The 18599-nt window shown below is 40.1% G+C and overlaps 1 protein-coding gene and 1 pseudogene across 2 annotated transcripts in view; both read right to left on the bottom strand.

Annotated features, from left to right (window-relative positions):
* The window catches only part of NAA15 (N-alpha-acetyltransferase 15, NatA auxiliary subunit), a 59471-nt gene extending 41152 nt beyond the window's left edge, over positions 1–18319 (bottom strand). The window contains exon 1 of the mRNA XM_080929478.1: positions 17962–18319. Coding sequence (XP_080785604.1) covers positions 17962–18015 — 54 coding nt within the window. The 5' untranslated portion in view covers positions 18016–18319. The remainder of the gene's footprint in view (positions 1–17961) is intronic.
* Positions 8673–9118, bottom strand: LOC308430514 (nudC domain-containing protein 2-like; annotated as a pseudogene). The gene has a single exon. The product of its transcript is annotated as a nudC domain-containing protein 2-like (transcript).
* Positions 18320–18599: the final 280 nt, after the last annotated feature.

Here is an 18599-nt window from a genome sequence, read left to right as displayed (position 1 = left end):
AATGCAAACATATGTGCAGGTAAGACACATAACATTTTTCTAAGCTAAAAGAAAAAGCAGAGATAATAAAGAGGAAAGGAGAAAGGGTAGCTCCAGCTAAAGAGAATAAAAAGCTAAAGGCTGGAGAGATGGCTCAGTGGTAGAGTTCATACTGATCTTGTAGAGAACCTGAGTTAGGCTTCCAGCATCTACAGTGGGTGCCCCATAAGCACCTGTAAATACAGCCCCAGGGGATCCAATATCTGACTTCCACATGCACCTGTACTCACATTACACATGCACAATTAATTAAGAAGATAAAATAAAATAGAAACAAATAACTCTAGCACTTGGAGGCAGAGGCAGGTGGATCTCTGTAAGTTTAAGTCAGCATGCCCAGCATGAATTACATAGTGAAGTCCCCTCCAGCCAAGGCATACAAAGTGAGGTCTTGTCTCAAAAACACACAAAACAAAACAAAAACTTTAAAAATAAACTAGTCAAAGAGGTGGGGGGAGGGGAAAGGAGAGAAAGGAAGAGGAAGAAAGGAGGGGAAGGGGAGGGAAAACGAAGTATAACCAAACAACCTTAACTGATCTCAGCACTCAGCAGGGAGATTTATTCCCCGGCTCTAGGATAATCTGTGTTTTGGGCAGGATAAAGCAAGTCCATTAGACTAAAGCTAAGTATTAAATAAAGGATGTCTGGCTTAGAACGTCCAAGGTCAAGTCAGCAATGCTGCATCGTGTAGATGAAAAGATTTAACAAGCCCAACAATCTAGTTGAGGAGCAGCAGCTGAACACCACTAGGAGGCACATGATAGACTATGTTGCTGTGCACATGATCAACAAACAGTAAGTGGACCCAGCCAGTTATTAAAAGGGGTGGGTGGGGGGCATCTGGAGAGATGGCTCAGTGGTTAGAGCACTGACAGCTCTTCCAGAAGTCCTCAGTTCAATCCCAGCAACCACATGGTGGCTCACAACCATCTGTAATGGGATTCGATGCCCTCTTCTGGTGTGTCTGAAGACAGCTACAGTGTACTCAATACATAAAATAAATAAATGCTTCTTTAAAAAGAAAAAAAGACTATGATAAACACAGGAAGTTGGGAAGGGGATGGAGAAGTTGAGGGTTTGACTATAATATAAATACACTGTATATGAAATTACCAAAGGAAAAATATCTTTTTCTTAAAAGAAGGAAAAGAGACTGGAGTAGTGCTACAACAATCTATGTGGTCTTTGCTAAGCCTGGTAACTTAACTACATCATCTTCCATGCAGCAGCTGCTCAGACTGTCCTGCCTCTAAGCTGTCCCTTGGGACAACTGGAGGTATGGTGGGGGTGCTACAAAAGTATGCCTCTGTACAGTCACTTGTATGACTGGTGCCCACAGAGGCAAGAAGAGGATGATGAATTTCCCTACAGTTGGATTTTAAAATGGGTATATGTTACTGTGTGGGTGCTGACAATCAAACCTAGGTCTTCTGGAAGAACAGCAAGTGCTCATAAACTGCCTTAGCACATATTTTACAAAATAGAAAGGTAAACTGACATACTTAGTTTTACACAAATCACTGAATTAAATTTTAAAAATGAGTTTACTCAGAAACCACTTTGTTTCAGGAATTCTTGCAATTTCAAAATTGGGAATAAGAATTTCCTTAGTATGAAATGAATGTCATATGTTCTATTTGTCCTGTCTTCTATGTTAGTTCAAAATTTAAAATTACATTATAGATCTCATCACTGATTAAAATTTAAATATTAACACAATGCTATAGAAAAATAAAACAAAATAAGGTAATAAACAGTATGAATTATTCTAACAGATAATAAAATCTCATCTCTGGCACTCATATATTGAGAGACATCTGCTTCTAAATGTATAGGAATAACTGCCATCAACTCAGACACATGCCTAATATAAATGTGTACAGCAAATATGAAGATATCTGTTAGCAGCTGTTGGACAAAAAAGCAGCCCAGGACTGTTGTCTCAAAAATGAGTTAAATCCCTGCTTCTGCCTAAAGGCATTTTCCAGACTGCAGATTAGACACTGGAGAAACAAACAGTTCAGCAGTCTCACAATCTGAGCAGCTATAGAATGGGAAACTGCTGAAACAGCTAGAATCTTTCCAGAAAGGATCACAGTGAAGTTCATGGATGCAAGCTTTAGAAATGTCCATAGGAATCTTTGGTTAAAGATTAAACTGAAGAAGGCCCACACCAGACTTAAGCCAGAACAGCTACAGAGAGAGTAGCACAAGTCTAACAACTCCAGGTACTCAGCAACAAACACCTAGGGAAAATGTCTTTATTAACACTAGTGGATTTAGCTTAGATCCAGACTGCCCATGCCCCGGGAGCAAGAATCAGATCTGCCTTTATTAAAATTTGAAAATAAATCTTCAGTCACAGGCTGGAGAGATGGCTCAGTTGTTAAGAGCACTGACTGCTCTTCCAGAGGTCCTGAGTTCAATTCCCAGTTTGGTGCCATGTGCCTAGGGGGAGAAGCAGAAGAATCACAAGTTCAAGTCATCCTTAGTTACAGAGTATGAGGCATTGAGACAGTCTCCAAATAAAAACCCAACAACTCCTTCAAATATTAAAATCAAAATCAAATGTGGGGCTGGTGAAATGGCTCAGCTGTTAGAGTACTGACTGTTCTTCCAGAGGACCAGGGTTTGATTCCCAGCACCCACATGTCTGTAATTCCAGTTCTAGGGGTTCTGAGACCCTTATACTGACATATATGCAAGCAAAACACCCACGCATAAATTTTTTAAAAAGTTGTCTGCTAACCTCTATATTCATACTGTAGCATACCCTCCACACATATACACACACGATAATAATGATAAAGTGGGCACATGCACACAACAGGAGGAAGGTTGGACACAGAATGAAATAAATGGTTATCATAGCAAAGCTATAACTTAAGAAAATGTCTTGAATTAAAACATCTCTATTCTGACACACAGCACACACAAAGAGACACACACAGTTTTTTAAAGTCATAGAAAAAGAAAGTTGAAACTGATCTCAGTGGCAACCCTGTTCAACAGGAGTACCCCTTGCAGCTTTTCATTTAAGCTCTGTTCTAAAAGTCCTTCCTAAAACTCAGAGGGCAGGTGGGAGAGAGAACTGCCTTATCATGCATTGGCAGTGGTGACTAAAATAGTAAAGTAGGTACCATAAAAGTGCCCCAGATGCTGTGTAAAAGAGATCCAAGGCCTAGGCAGAAGAGCCAGGTCTCTACAATGCTGTTAAGTGGGGAACAGCAAACTCTGTGTATTAATGCTTGTTTTGAATTTGCTCCAATAAAATTAGCACATTGGGGAAACATTTAAATCTCTTTATATTTTATGTTTGCTTCTGTAGAAATTTAACTGCCAGCAAACTAACACAGAAAACAGTCAGTTGAAACACGTCCTGTGAGCACGTACAGCACACTGCTGCAAAGATATCAGGTACCTACCAGCTACCTCAGTTCTCCCTGTGTGCTCTTGGTCAAATTATGCCACAATTACCCACATCTGATACTTTCTTGTATCCAATTTCAAAAAGCCTTCTATCAACTCATAGTAATTAGCGAACTATAATTCCTCAAATGCTACTTCTGAAACAATCTAGCTTCAAGTGTTTTTCCAAGAAAAATGCACCATTTACATTATAGTATTTATATAACTTAATTATTTTACATATATAAATCTGTGCTGACTTTTTTAAGATTTCTTTTATTTTCATGTATGCGTGGTCTTGCATGATTGTCATATGGTTCCTTGGAGAAACAGGTAGTTTGCTAGCTGCCTGAAGTGAGTGCCTGGATGTGACTTCAGATCTGACAGAGCAATAAGCATCTTAACCACTAAACTACCTCTCTAGCCCCCACATGCTTTCATTGTTATTAAAGTCTCATTTTGCTGTTTTGTTAGGACTTGATTTTTTAAGATAAGAGTCTTTCTATGCAATCTAGTCTAGAACTTTGCTTCCAGAGTGGATCCCTGAGATTACACACACACATGTACCACCTTGCTTATCTTTATGATGCTGTGCTAGGCATAGGCCCATTTGCCCCATTTAGTTTTTATTACAACCTTTACACAATGCAACGTCTTTTAGGAACTTGTATGCCTTAATACAGATAGAGTTTTTATATACAAGGCAATCAGAAAGATACTTTTAACAATGTAATTTCAAGCATTACCTATCTTACAACTTTCTTTCTTACAACTTTATTTAAAAAACATAGATACATGTACAGATTTTTAAAAGCATTTTGGCATAAACTATATGAATATATTTTGTCAGTATTTGATTTTTTTAAAGATTTGAAAGTATGCACTGAAATGTTACTAGCTACAATGAGCATAAAGTACATGTAAAACAAAACATAACATGGAAAGAGTCAAAGTTTTCTTGGTGTGTAAAGATTAAACAATGATTTTTAAAATCTTATAACTTTTTAATCATTTGGTGTGTGTGTGTGTGTGTGTGTGTGTATGTGTGTGTGTTTTCCTTGCATTTATGTATGTGTAAGTATGTCAGATTCCTTGGAACAGGAGAGACAGACAGTTGTGAGCTGCCATGTGGATACTGGGAATTAAACCCACGTCCTCTAAAAGAACAGCCAGTATTCTTAACCATTCAGTCATTTCTCCACCCTTATTACAACATTTTAAAGGAATGCTAAAAGGTTTAGATCCATCAACATATACAAAGAAAAACAAATAAACAAAAAAACCCTACCATTCTGGCTCAAAGCAGATTTTCAACAAATACTACAGTTTACAAAAACTCATTTGACACAGTCCTCAAACACTGATTCTCAAAGTATCATTTTATATAGAACCTACTATCATGGAGAAGAGAAAAAAAGATTGCTATTTATTTACTTGGTACAGCAACACGTATGAAAATAGAAAATTTATCCTAAGAGTATGCTCCCCTACTCCCAGCTCTGCCTTTATAAAAGCAAGCTTTCATTTCCCACTTCATCTAAACAAGAAAAACCTCAAAAATCAAAACAAAACAAAAATACCCTTACAGTTTCCTTGTAAAGTCTAATAAATATTCCAAATTACTAACAAAAGGTAATCACGGTACAGGGGTGTTCTTAGGAATGACGGCACACACCTGTAACTGCAGCACTCGGAGAGATGAAATAGGATTGCTACAAATCTGATGCCAACCTGGGCTAAATGGTGAGTTCCAGACCAGCATGAGCTACAGAAGACTGTCTCAAAACCAAATTAAGAGACGCTAAGAGCACTGGCTTCTCTTGCAAAAGACCAGGGTTCTTCAATTCTCAGCATCTACATGATAGTGTACAATAAACTGTAGCTCCAGTTCTGGGAAATCCAAAACCCTCTTCCAGTTTCTGTGTGCACTAGGCATGCACATGGTACACACATATGTGCAGGGAAAACACTCACATACATAATCTTTTAAAAAATCAAAACCAGGCTGGAGGAGATGGCTCAGCAGTTAGGAGCACTGACTGCTCTTCCAGAGGTCCTGAGTTCAATTCCCAGCAACCATATGGTGGCTCACACCATCTGTAATGGGATCTGGTGCCCTCTTCTGGTGTGTCTGAAGACAGCTACAATGTATTCACATTTATGAAATAAATCTTAAAAAAAAAAAAATTAAAACCAAATGCTGGGCAATGGTGGCACACACCTTTAACCCCTCCACTTGGGAGGCAGAAGCATGCCAATCTTTGAGTTCAAGACCAGCCTGGTCTACAAAGTGAGTTCCAGGACTACACCCCATCTCAAAAAAAAAAAAAAAAAAACAAAAAAAAAAAAAACAAAAAAAAACAAAAACAAAAAAACAAAAAAAAAAAAAGATAGAATCAAAATTTAAAATAAATACCAGCTCCAATATCTATTTCTGCACAATTTTTGCTTTACTTTAAAACAGGGTTGGACAAAGAATGCGCAGGTGCTGAACCCAGGTTCCCTGCATGTGCAGCTTGACCTCCAGGCAGATCTCTGACCCCCCAATAACTGGAGCAGAGGTTGTTCCTGAACCTGGTGCTTGCATTCATCTAACTGGTCATCTTATATGGCCTCAGCCAGAGAGGATACACAGTCCTGCACTGATTTGATGTGTGTATGTGTGTGTTGGGAATGAGGGGTATATTATACACTGAGTGGGGCTTCCCCCTTCTCAGAGAAGGGGAGAGAGGAATTGTGAGAGGATCTGCAGGAAGGAGAGGTACTGGGAGGAGGAGGAGGGTGGCTAAGATTGGGATGTAAAGTGAGTAAATAAATTAAAAGAAAAGAAAATATGGTTGAAAGGGAGTTGGGCATGATGACACATGCCTTTAGTCACAGCACTCAAGAGGCAGAGGCAGGCAGATTTTCTGTGAGTTTGAGGCCAAGCTGGTCTACACATGAGACCTTAAAGTTAAGGAATTGTTTTAAAAGAAACAACATAATTCATATCTTAACAAGGAGGAAAAAGCAACTATACACAACAAATTGAACTATGTCTTTTGCTTCTGGTTAGTGTTTTGTTTCTGTTTGGGCAGAGGATGGGAAAGTGGTGCAGGAGACTAAAATGGGAAATGAGAAATAAATTCTCTTAACACTGAGTTACATCTCTAAGCATTGGGTTTTGAGACAGGATCTTACAAAGGAACTTAGAAGGACTTTGAACTATCCCAGGGTGATGACCTGCCCCTCTAAATCCTTCCTCCACTTCCCAGAATGCCATGACTGTCACTACTATCAGCTTGAACTTTAATGGAAGTTTATATGACAAGCAAAGCACTTTAAGAGTTTAGATATCTAAGTGTACACTTGCTATTCCAGGGAAATCCCTAAATGATCATAAATTATACTGGAGAAAAATAAAACCATAAAGAAAGACATTGGTTGAGAAATATTCCTGATCAAAGGTTTGACCAACATTAAGAAGACTCCACCTAAACACAGGCCCAAAAAGAAATGTTAGGGAAAGTTTCCTGGAAGAGAAACTTTCTAACATGCAATTCTTTGTGCATGCTCTCTCATGGACTTTTTTACATCTAAACACACTTTTATTTTTAAAAAAAATACACACTTGAATCAATCCTCTACCATTCTCAGAAGCAGAAATATTACAGGCAATGAGATAGCACACTAAAAAGAGTAATCCATCCCGTTGAGATCATCTGGTCAGTAGCACTCCAGTCCTCCAATCCTGCAGGATGCCAACTGTTCCTCTCTGGAAAACTCTAGTCAGTGTTTCACAATAGCTAGGATGGCAGTTCTACTATCAAATAATGAATCTATGTGAGGCCCACAAATGACCCTAGACTATATAGCTTTGCAATACCTTCAGAATGCAATGGTAAGCTCAGTTCCTATAAAGCTTTTGCCTCTTCTGTAAGAATACAGCATTGTCTATTAAGGTAGTGGACACCTTTACCCAGCACTAGGAAGGCAGAGGCAAGTGGAGTTCCAGGACAATCAGGGCTACACAGAGAAACCTATCTCAGAAATAAAGGAGGGAGGAAGGGAGGGAGGGAGGAGAGGAAACAAAAAAGCTGAACTGTAGTTATTTTTTTTTCTATCCTCCTCAAATAATCAACCAAATGTTTATAATGTGTTAACTTGTCTTGCCCAACATCATTTTTAATTGCTTTAGATTTTGGTTTTATTTCCTGTGTATGAGTGTTTTGCTATCATGTATGTATGTATGTATGTATGTATGTATGTATGTATGTATGTATGTATGTGCACCTCATTAAGTGTCTGGTACCCACTGAGATCAAAAGATATCAAATTAAGGATAGTCATGAGCCAACATATAGATGCTAGGAGCTGAATCCAGGTCCCCTGCAAGAGAAACAAGTGCTCTTAACTGATGAACCATCTCTCCAGTCCAAAAAGATCACTTTTAAAAAATTCATTCAAACAATAACATTTTTAAATATATGTATGCTTTGTTAATTTAAATGAAAACATAACAAATTTGTTCCTTTTTTTGAGGTGACATGTCAGTTTATTAGAAAAAGTGTAAGTTTTCAATCTGTTAATATTTTTACTTGTAAGCTTTTTATACGTTTCATTTTTTTTCAAGAATTAAAAAAAACACAAAGAGGATGAAAGAATTTTTGTCTAGATCACTTTGTCTGAATCATTAAGATTAAATGAAGCCTGTGACTTATACTCAGGGGCCTAAATTGTTTTCTGACAGTAAGAAGCAATGAACTCTTCTGTTATTAGGATTTTGTCAGTTTTCAGTTTTTCTGCGCACTGTTTCCGTGCTTAAACATTTTCCAGTTCTGTAATTTCTGTGCGCAGGCAAGCGTATTTACACAACAAGGTACACAATTCCTAACTCAGAAGTTTACTAAACATTATTTTTGCATCACACACAAAAATATTTTTCCATGAAGGCACCTTTTCATCTCATGTGATTTGTACTCCAATGTTTTTGTAGTAAAAATACAATTAAATATGAAACTAGGAAAATGTAGCATATAAAACTTAATGCAGAGCAACAAAAGTTACCATCTACCCACAGGAAAACTGCTGTCTCCTCTGCAAACCGTGTCTGAATGTAACCTTTTACAGGCATACTGAGATACACGCTGCAATCTTTAGATACCAGATGTTTCCTTCAGATCATCAACTGCATTAAGTTGCCAGCACCTGCCGGGATCCACAAGACAGAAACTACTCAAGAGCAGTCATTTCTCAAGGTTTGAGAAATCTGGGCCACCCTTCGTATAGTTCCCTGAGATTTCTGCCCCACTGAAGTCAAAGCCAGAATTTTCTTTCTGGAATCGCTCTAATGTAAGTTTTCTCTGCATTTGGTCTTGCACCCAGGGGTCAGCTGCATATTCGCAGCATCTCTCTTGGTTTTTGTCAGGACAATGCGGACCATTTTCCTATCCTCCGGCGTCCACGTTCCTTCATCAGCGATTGTAGAATCAAACAATTCCCCCTTGAGGATCTCGCGGCCACCCACGGCCAGAGCCACGTGCCGGCTCTGCAGGCCACACTGGATGTCCTGCGCGCGAGTGCCCGGGGGCACCTGGACTTCAATGAACACCTCCTCCAGGGTCTGGTACCACTGTCCCCACGGAGTCCCGCAAGGGACCACCCCGCTGCGCTCCTCAAACGGGGCGGACATTCTGAAGATGCCACGCAGGGACACTGCTCCGGGAGAGCACTACTCCGGCGGGAACAAATTTGTTCCTTAATACCACATCTCATTCCAAAAAAAAAAAAAAAAAAAATTGAGAGCAAACTTTAAAAGAAAATAATGAGAACCACATTAACAAAAAATGTTTAGGTCTTACTCAATTTGATTTTTATATTAGAATATAATTTGCATTATACCAAACCTGCATTTAGTATTGTTTCTTTTGTTTGTTTTTTGTTTGGTGATGGATGGTTATGGAAACAAGTTCTCAATACATAGCCTTGGCTGGCCTGGAGCTCACTATGTAGACAAGGGCCTCCAACTCAGAGATATGCCTGCCTCTGCCTCTGCCTCCTGAGTGCTAGACTAAAAAGCCTGATCAATCAATCTTTGTTTTACTGCTGGAGACAGGTCTCATATGCTGCCAGACCAGCCCTAACAATTCACTCTGCAGCAAGCAGAATTTGCTAGCCTCCTGCCTCAGCTTTCCTAGTGCTAGAATTACACGTGTAGTCAAGCACTTCCAGGCCCAGATACTGCTATCACAATATTCACAGAAAAGATACTTCAACACATATTAAACATAATATGTCCAAATCAGATTAACTGGTACATTCATCAATTCAAACAGCTATGTGTTGGAAACATTCAACTCTGCTAGATATCTGCTAGATAATTAACTGATGCCTACCAGAGCTGCATTAGTGTTCTACAGAACAGTGGAAGTTATTCCTCCAACTATCCCTTGACTCAATAACCATCTCTTCTCTTTCCTCCCCAGAACTCTGTTGTACTCTTCTTTTTTTCTTGCTCTGTGGACAGGGTCTCACTAGATAGCTCAGCTGTCCTACAATTTATAATCATCCATCCTGTTTTCCTACTGTTCTAACAGGTCTGGGTCAAGCCAGTATAGTCTTAAGGAGAAAAGAATTGCCCAGCACTTAATCACTAAGCTACACTCTCAGCCCAAAGTTAATGTCCAGAAGATGACCTTTTAGTAGGCAAAATTTTATTTTTATTTTTCTTTTATAGTTTAATCCAGTTTTTTCACATTTTAAATGTATTTATTTTGTGTTTGCACACATGTGAGAGTCAGAGGACAAGTTATTGGAGTCTATTCTCTCCTTTCCCTTTGTATGTTCTGAGAATCAAACTCTGATCATCAAATTTGGCACCTTTACCGATTAAACCATCTCACTGGCCTAAACCACACCATCTAAAACTGGTCCCAACCCTTTAAGACACTGACTTAAGTGTCATTAGCTATAACTGACCCTTGAGAGTTGGGAAATAATTTAAAATGTAGCAACAATAAAATGTCTTGGGGCTGAAGAGATAGATGGCTCAGCAGTTAAGAGCACTTACTTGTAGTTCTTACAGAAGACCTGCCTAGTTCAATTCTCAAAACCCATATGGTGGCTCACAACCACCAATAATCCCAGTTCCAGGGAATCCATCAGGCACACACTTGGTGCATATACATGCATGCCGGCAAAACATTAACACACACAGAATAAAAATAAATAAAATAAAAATTTTTCTGAATGTACAAGAACCAAAAGGTAATTCATAATTGAGTATGTAACCCAAGGTATTTCTAGCAAAATTCACCTACATCACATTCTACAACAGCAGCCTTGGTGCCAAACATACAACACGTGCCTATTGTACTGCATGTACAATCCAACCACATAATAGCAACTAACCCTGCCCAGAGCACTTCACCTAAGAATCAAGACTAGTACATAGTTACACTATGACTCACAGGCATTGTTAGAGCAGTTTTCTGCTCATAACTTGAAAAAAAAGACTATATTTCTGAGTATATTGGTATCAAATTATAAATTACTGTACTTTAGATTACACTTTTAGAAATGTTTGATCTATAAAACTATTGGCTTGAATTTTACCTTTAAAAAAATCACTTGATGATTTTTGGCTTGGGATTAAGACAACTCTGAAAAATCAATATTCCACAGTACCAAATATTCAGTCAAGACTTAATTCTTCATGTAAAAATAAGTAAGCCCACACAACTCACTTATGTATGTCTTAATGTCATTACCTATTGCTGTAATAAACTATGACAGATGCAACTTAGGAGAAAGGGTTTGTTTCAGCTCACACTTCCAGGCTAGTCATCACTGTAGGTAAGTCTTAGCAACAGGAACTTGAAAGCTGTCTTAGAAAGGGTCTCTAGTGCTGTGATAAAACACCATGACCAGAAGCAGCCTGGGAAGAAAGGGGTTTATTTCATCTTTCTTCCCAGGATGATGTCCTCTGGCTCCACATGAGGGCTGTGATATGCACCCCAAACAGGCAAAATAAATAAATGTAAAACAAATTTTAGCTAAGTTTCTTAAAATTTTTAAATGAAACTCATTACCTTGCATAACTAATACATGCTAATATAGACAGTAAGTTTTGTAATGAAATAAATTTTCTTTATGATCAGTTAGTAACTATCTGAACATCTATTTTATGTATCTTCCATATAGAATTGCATAAAAATTTCTCAGGCAAAAGGAGGTCACAAGTGGAAAAAGTTTAAGCAACCCTTGTTTACAAGCATGTAGTACAGGTTGAAGTGTATTAAAAATAGTTTCAAAAAGAAGGAAACCACTTTCAAAGTAACTGTCTTTACTCAGCTACAAAACTAGAATGTCACACTAAAACTTAAAATAGCTAAGACTGGCATGTATGTCTGATCTCCAACTTGGGAAACTGTAAAATAAATATGGCAGATGACCTTTCCTATGTATATGGAAATCAACTTGTTAATAATTCCTAATATGAATTTCATATGCAATTAAAACTAATTATCATTAATTATAAGGACACTTTTTTCTCTCTCTTCCCTCACAACTCTCCTCCAAATAGTAAGTACTAGATAAGTTTAATCTAATTGCCCTGAAAGAGTAAAGTCTGGTTTCTCACTCCTAGCTCTAGCTGTGAACCTGACTTTAACTTCAGTCTATTTACTTAATAAAGACATCTGCATGATACCAGCAGGATAGCTCAACAGGTAAAGATGCCTGCTGCCCAGCCTGGTCAAACTGAGTTCGATCCCCAGAACACACATGGTAGAAGCAGAGAACCCACTACCACAAACTGGCTCTGATCACCACACACTCCACTGAAGCATGTGTGTGCATTCAAGCACAAGTGTACACACACACACACACACACACACACACACACAATAAATAAAAATTTAAATTAAGAGCTGGAGAGATGGCTCAATGGTTAAGAGCACTGACTGCTCTTCCAGAGTTCAAATCCCAGCAACCACATGGTGGCTCATAACCATCTGTAATGGGATCTGATGCCCTCTTTTGGTGTGTCTGAAGACAGCTACAGTATACTTACATATAATAAATAAATAAATCTTTTTTAAAATTTTTTTAATTAAAAGTCTGCCTTTTGGGGCCAGAGAGGTGGCTTAGTGGTTGAGATCATTGGTTTCTCTCCCAGCACCTACATGGTGGCTCACAGCTATCTATAACTCTGGGATATGAACCCTTCACAAAGAAGACAGTACATACATACAGGCAAAACACAAACATACGTAAAAATAACTGATTTTTTAAAAAAGGTCTGCCTTGCAAGGTTTTGAGATTAAGAAAGAACTCACAAAAAGAGAAAGGCATGGTGGCATATACCCACAATCTAGTACTCAGAAAGTTGAGGCTACTCTACAAATGATCCAGAGCACAGCCTCAGAAATAGAAGTTGTTTAGTAAACCACCAACTATCACAAACCAAGCTGTTACCATTCTCTTAACCTTTTTCGAAGAAAGAAATATTTTGTCCTAAGTTCAAAAACTACTACAACTAAAATTCAAAGCAACAATTAATAACAGTAGTTAAATACTCCCAATTTGGATTTTATTTTCTCCTACCTCACATTAGTAGTGAAAGAAAGAAAGAGAAGGATGCAGCAGTGTAACAACCAACATGCAGGCATTAAGGAAGTTCCACTTTCTGAGTGAACTAAAATCTGAAAGGTATGAGTTTTGCCCACACTTCTGAAGAAAATCTTTCCTACCCTAAACCAGGATCCAAGAAAGTGAGATAAAGCTGGGTGGTGGTGCATGTCCTTGATCCCAGCTCTCCAAAAAGAGGCAAGCAGACCTCTGAATTCAAGGCCAGACTGGTCTACAGAAAGAGTTCCAGGACACAGAGTGTCTCAAAACACTGTGAAGGGGAGTGGGGTGGGATGGGGTAGGGGGGTAAAGCTCTGGGCAACTCTCAAACTATCTGAATGAACAAATAGCACCAAAGGTATGCAGAAGCCACAATTTCCTAATGACTTAATCTTCTAAATGTATTAGAACAATGTGAAATTTTAAAAGGGAAGACTAGCAAGCAATCAAGCAAATCTCACATAATACAATATACACATATTTGTAACATCAAATTTACCTTCTCTAATGTACCATCTTTTTCCCTAAATGAACTAGAAACAAGAAATACTTTGCAGATATTTTTATCAATTTATTGCAATGCTTAGTCATAAAACACAACCCTGTGGAGGAAAGGGACAAATATGCAACAGACATTATTGTAGGTATCAAACTAAACTACGCCAGGCAAATGCACTGTAGAAATTACAAAATTTTGCAAAGTGATACTTATACCAGGTTTCCATACTGAGCCAAACGGCTGGAGAAATGACTCAGTGGTTAAGAGTACCTGCTGCTCTTCCAGAGGTCCTGGGTTCAATTCCCTGCACCCACATGCATATGCAGACAAAATAGTTAGAAACATTTCATCATTCTGAAATTGAGGCTAAAAGTTCCTGTGACCTCTGTAAGTTTACAAAGAGAACAGGACAAAAGGAGTAAGTACTGCTGTCCCCAACCTACCAACACGTGGTTTTCACACTGGAGTATGCCCAACGTTTCCTTTAGTAAACCAGAAAAAAGGTGGGGAAAAGCTTAAAAATCTAGTGGTGGCAAACAATGAGTCCATTTTGGTCTATACAGTGAGATGCAGAACAATCAAAACTATGTGAGAGACATGATCCCTACCCCATCCCTGTCTCAAAAAAGAAAAAAGAGAGCTAAGGCCATAAAAACTGTAACAGATGCAATTCTGAAACAAAAACTATTACTTTCCTTGGTAACATTTTTTTTTCATTCCTAATGTCAGCCAAGAATAAGAACATTGTATCTCCTTATCTTTCATTTAGTGATTTACACATTTTTCTCATTTTATGTCTTATCACAATAAATTCTTATACTGGACTAGCAAATTGGCTTAGTAAAGATGCTTGCCCTCTGAACCTGAATTTAATCTCTGAGACCCACATGGTAGAAAGACAACCAATTCTTGAAACTGTTCTCCAACCTCTATACATGTGTGCCCTCGCAGGAAGGCATCTACAACATTCACATCCACAATTAATAAAATGCTTTTAAATAATAAATCTTTTTGTACTGTGATTTCAGCAATGAAATTCAAGGTTTTGTCCCAGGCTGGAGTGATGGTTCAGTAAGAGTACTGACTGCTCTTCTAGAAGTCCTGAGTTCAATTCCCAGCAACTGCATAGTGGCTCACAACCATCTGTAATGGGATCCAACATCCTCTTCTGGTGCATTTGAAGACAGCTACAGTGTACTCCTATACATAATATAAATAAGCAAGTCTTTTAAAAAAAATTTTGTCCTATCATGACCAACAATTGTTAATCTACAGATGGCTAAACAAACCCTACTAAGTCTATAATGGGAATATTATTTTGCAATAAAATAAAACAGACTACTGATACAAGTGAAAACTTAGGTGAGCCACAAGGAAATTCTTCAGCATGGAAGAAATGTCAATCTGTAAGTTCTATACTTTCTGATTCTCTTTAGTAAGTATTCCTTTGAAATTCCATAAATAGGAGACACATCAGTCATGGCTGCTGAAAGGTGATGGGAAGGACATAGGGCAGATGTGGTTCTAAAAGGGCAGCACAGGGCTCCTTTGTGTTTATATAGAACTGTCTTATGTCTTGACTGTAGGGACAGAACCTACCTGTGTAATAGTACTGCAGAGAACTAAACACACAGCTACAAGCAAAATTTGGGAAATATGAGTAAAATTGATATACACTAACAATGTTACAATCAACTACAAGACTTGTAAGATACCAGGTAAAGTATACAAAGAATGTTTTATTTCTCAAACTGTATGTAACTTTATGGCTCTCTCAAAATAAAAAATAAAGTGATTTTTAGGGGAGAGACTATATACAACTCAGTGGTAGAGTATTTGCCTAGCAATGCTCAAAGCCCTGGAGTCAATCCAGCATGAGCACATACACAGGCACACAAGTTGATTCTGCTCAGCATAGTGGCTCACATCTGTCATCCAAATACTGGAAGGCTGAAGCAAGTGGAATACCAAGAACTGGGGGCCAGCCTGAACCACAAAGTAAGACCTTGTCTCAAAAGAGAAAAAAAAAAAAAAAACAAGCAATAAAAGGACATCATTAACTGTTGGAAATATTGACTATTTGAAAAAACTGTCAATCATATTACAACTATACAAGGCAATTTCTTTATTTCTAAGGGTGAAGCATAAGTCTACAGCTTTCTTTTGTTTCAGATAAGTGTATTTTTGGTACTCTTAATTTTTCAGGGTTTTTTTTTCCCAATAGTCAGTGTAAACTCCCAGATGGGAGCATATCTCTGCTTGTATTTAGCACAGGGTTCAACCTCCAACATTACAAGGAAGAATAAAAGGGAAAATGGGGAGCAAGGGGGGGATGGGTAAGCACTAAAAGAAAACGATGCAATACAGTTCTACCTACACATCACTTAGCCTTAAAATAACTGGGTCTAACTCAGATGGATGACCTGCTTCCATGCTGAAGACCTGGTGAAATCTCCGAACAGAAATGATAACAGCACCTGTTCTTTGGCTGGTGAGATGCTGACTTGTTGCCAAATCTGTTCCTATTTTGTCTTTTGTTTGTTTTTTCAAGCAGGGTCTCACTATAGATCTTACTTTCCTGGATCTCACCACTAGAGCCAGCTAGCCTCCGCCTCCCAAGTGTTGGGATTAAAGGCAGACAATACTAAACCTGGCTTTTGCTGCCAAATCTGATGACCTGAGTTTAATCTCAGGAACCCCCACATGATGGAAGAAGAGACCTCCTCACACATAGATAAAAAATAAACTATTCTAGACTATCACAAGAAGTTCGTAGTAGTTCCCATCTGTAATCCCAGCGCTTGGGATGCTGAGGCAGAAAGATTGCCAAGAGTTCCAGTCTAGCCTGGCTACAGAAAGAGAGATCTGTTTCAGAACACTGAAAACAAAAAACTATGCTACAAATCCACTTAGACTTCTAAAGATTTGAAAATAAAACACTGAAAAACTGAAATTAAGTAGTATGACTACTTACTACTAATATGTTTTCAACACAAATTGATTAATCTAACATAGACATATCTGTAAAATCAATTCTCAATATAAATGATTATTTATGATTTATGCATTTTATGTATATAAATATATGAGTGTTCTATTTCCTAAATGTCCTGCACACCAGAAGAGGGCATCAGATCACATTCTAGATGGTTGTGAGCCACCATGTGGTTGCTGGAAACTGAACTCAAAACCTGTGGAAGAACAGCCAATGACTGCTTTTAACCACTGAACCATCTCTCCAGCCCATAAATGGCTAAACAAAACAACAACAACAACAAAATCAGATCTCCTTATTTCTTTGTCAAGCAAATGAACTATAACTGCAATCAAAAAGGCTAACAGACGCACATGCTCCAAAATTCAAGTTGGCAAATAGTTAATTATTTCACACGCAAAAAAAGTTTGTGTTAAAGAAGCTACCCTCACACTAACAACAACAAAAAGTGCTACAATGTATTAATGACAGCGCCAATACTGCAGGGCAGTTTACAATGTAAACAGGTTCAATCCAATACCCCTGCAAGTATCACTACTTGTATTTTTATGCAACTACAAACATCAGAAACTCCGGGAATGAGTTTGAGATAGTGTCAACGAGATCCATCTTAGAAGATTCTTATATTATCTCCTGCTAAGTTTTTGCTCCGCTGTTTTAAAAACTTCAGAGTAAGGGGGTGGGGGTAAGTCTGTCCTGAAACTTCTACCGGACCGCCCCCTAGAAACAAGTCCCACCTTTTCTAGAAAGGTGACGGGGTGGGGCCGTTTTGCCCACAAACTAAGAAATAAATGTTTCTTTTCCCACTTTACAAAAGAGGCCGAGGGCTGCAGGATCAAGTACGAAAGTGACTAGATGGAGGTGAAAGAGTACCCTTCGCTTCTACGCGGTTCCATCCTGTCCAGTCAAACAGTGACCCCGGCCGGGCGGGGACAGGTGAATCCCAGGTGGGGAGGAAGAGGGAGGGACGGGCCGTGGAGAGAGAAGCACGTTCAAGCAATGAATGAGTCCTGCCTCAGCCACACCACCTGTTCCTTCCGAGGGTGCCACCCCGACCAGCCAGGAGGATCCCTGTCCCGAGCGGGCCGCGACTCCCGGCCCGTGCGGCCCGATGCCCCGCTCAAGGCCAGGCTGCTCCTCCCTTCGTTCTAGGAGGGTAAAAAGGCAGCCGTGTGGAAGCCGGGGAATCGGGGCCTAGTCCGGAACCCAGGCCTCCGAAGCCCGCGATACGCGGCGCGCGGACGGAGGTGGGCGCCACCGGGGCGAGACGAAAGAGTGCGCTCCGCCAGCCAGCACAACCAAGGTGGGGTCCCCGCGGGGTGGCCCGGTGCCCGCCCGCCCGGGCTCGGGACTGACAGGCCCGGCTACCAGCGAGCCGCTCTCCGCCGCTCGCTCTCCGCCTCACACTCACCAAGATCCGCTTGAAGAGCGCGTTCTCCTTGGGCGGGAGGCTCACGGCCGGCATGGTTCCGGCTCCTCCCGCGGCTCCCGCCACCGCCCGGCTCGGTCAGTCCGTTTGTCCGCCCGCCGCCACTGCCGTTCCCGAGCTCACTTCAGCCTTGAATCCTCCACCCCGCCGCCACTAGGCCTCCGGTGTCGCCGCGCCGCCCTGTCCCGACACTCCCTTCTCCTTTTTTTTTTTTTTTTTTTTCCTCCTTTTCCCCCTTTCTCACTTAACGCTGCCGCCACCTCCCCCCTCACGGGTCTCCGTCGGCGGTTCACGTGGTAACTGAAAAGACCGACAGAGGCAGCCAAAATGGCGGACTCGGAGGGCTTTCCCACCCGGGTCACACCTTCCAGCGCGCAGGCGCGGTGACCCGCTCTCCCCACCCTCGATGCACCGGAGCCTGCCGGGAACGTGGAGGCCGGGTCTGCGGAGCGGCGGATTCTGAGTTGGCTCTGCTGGTCCTGCCAGTGCCGAGTGCTGGGAGGGCCGCCAGTGACGCTTCCGCCGCCTCCTCTCTGAAAGCAGTCTTTCTGCCCCTTCTCGCCAGACCGGCCCTTCACTAGTTGGGGTAGACTCACCCAGATGGTGTCATCATAGTTTGA

This window comes from Micromys minutus (genome assembly GCF_963924665.1).
Source record: "Micromys minutus genome assembly, chromosome: 15".
NCBI lineage: Eukaryota > Metazoa > Chordata > Mammalia > Rodentia > Muridae > Micromys > Micromys minutus.
This window is presented reverse-complemented; position numbering and strand designations above follow the sequence as displayed.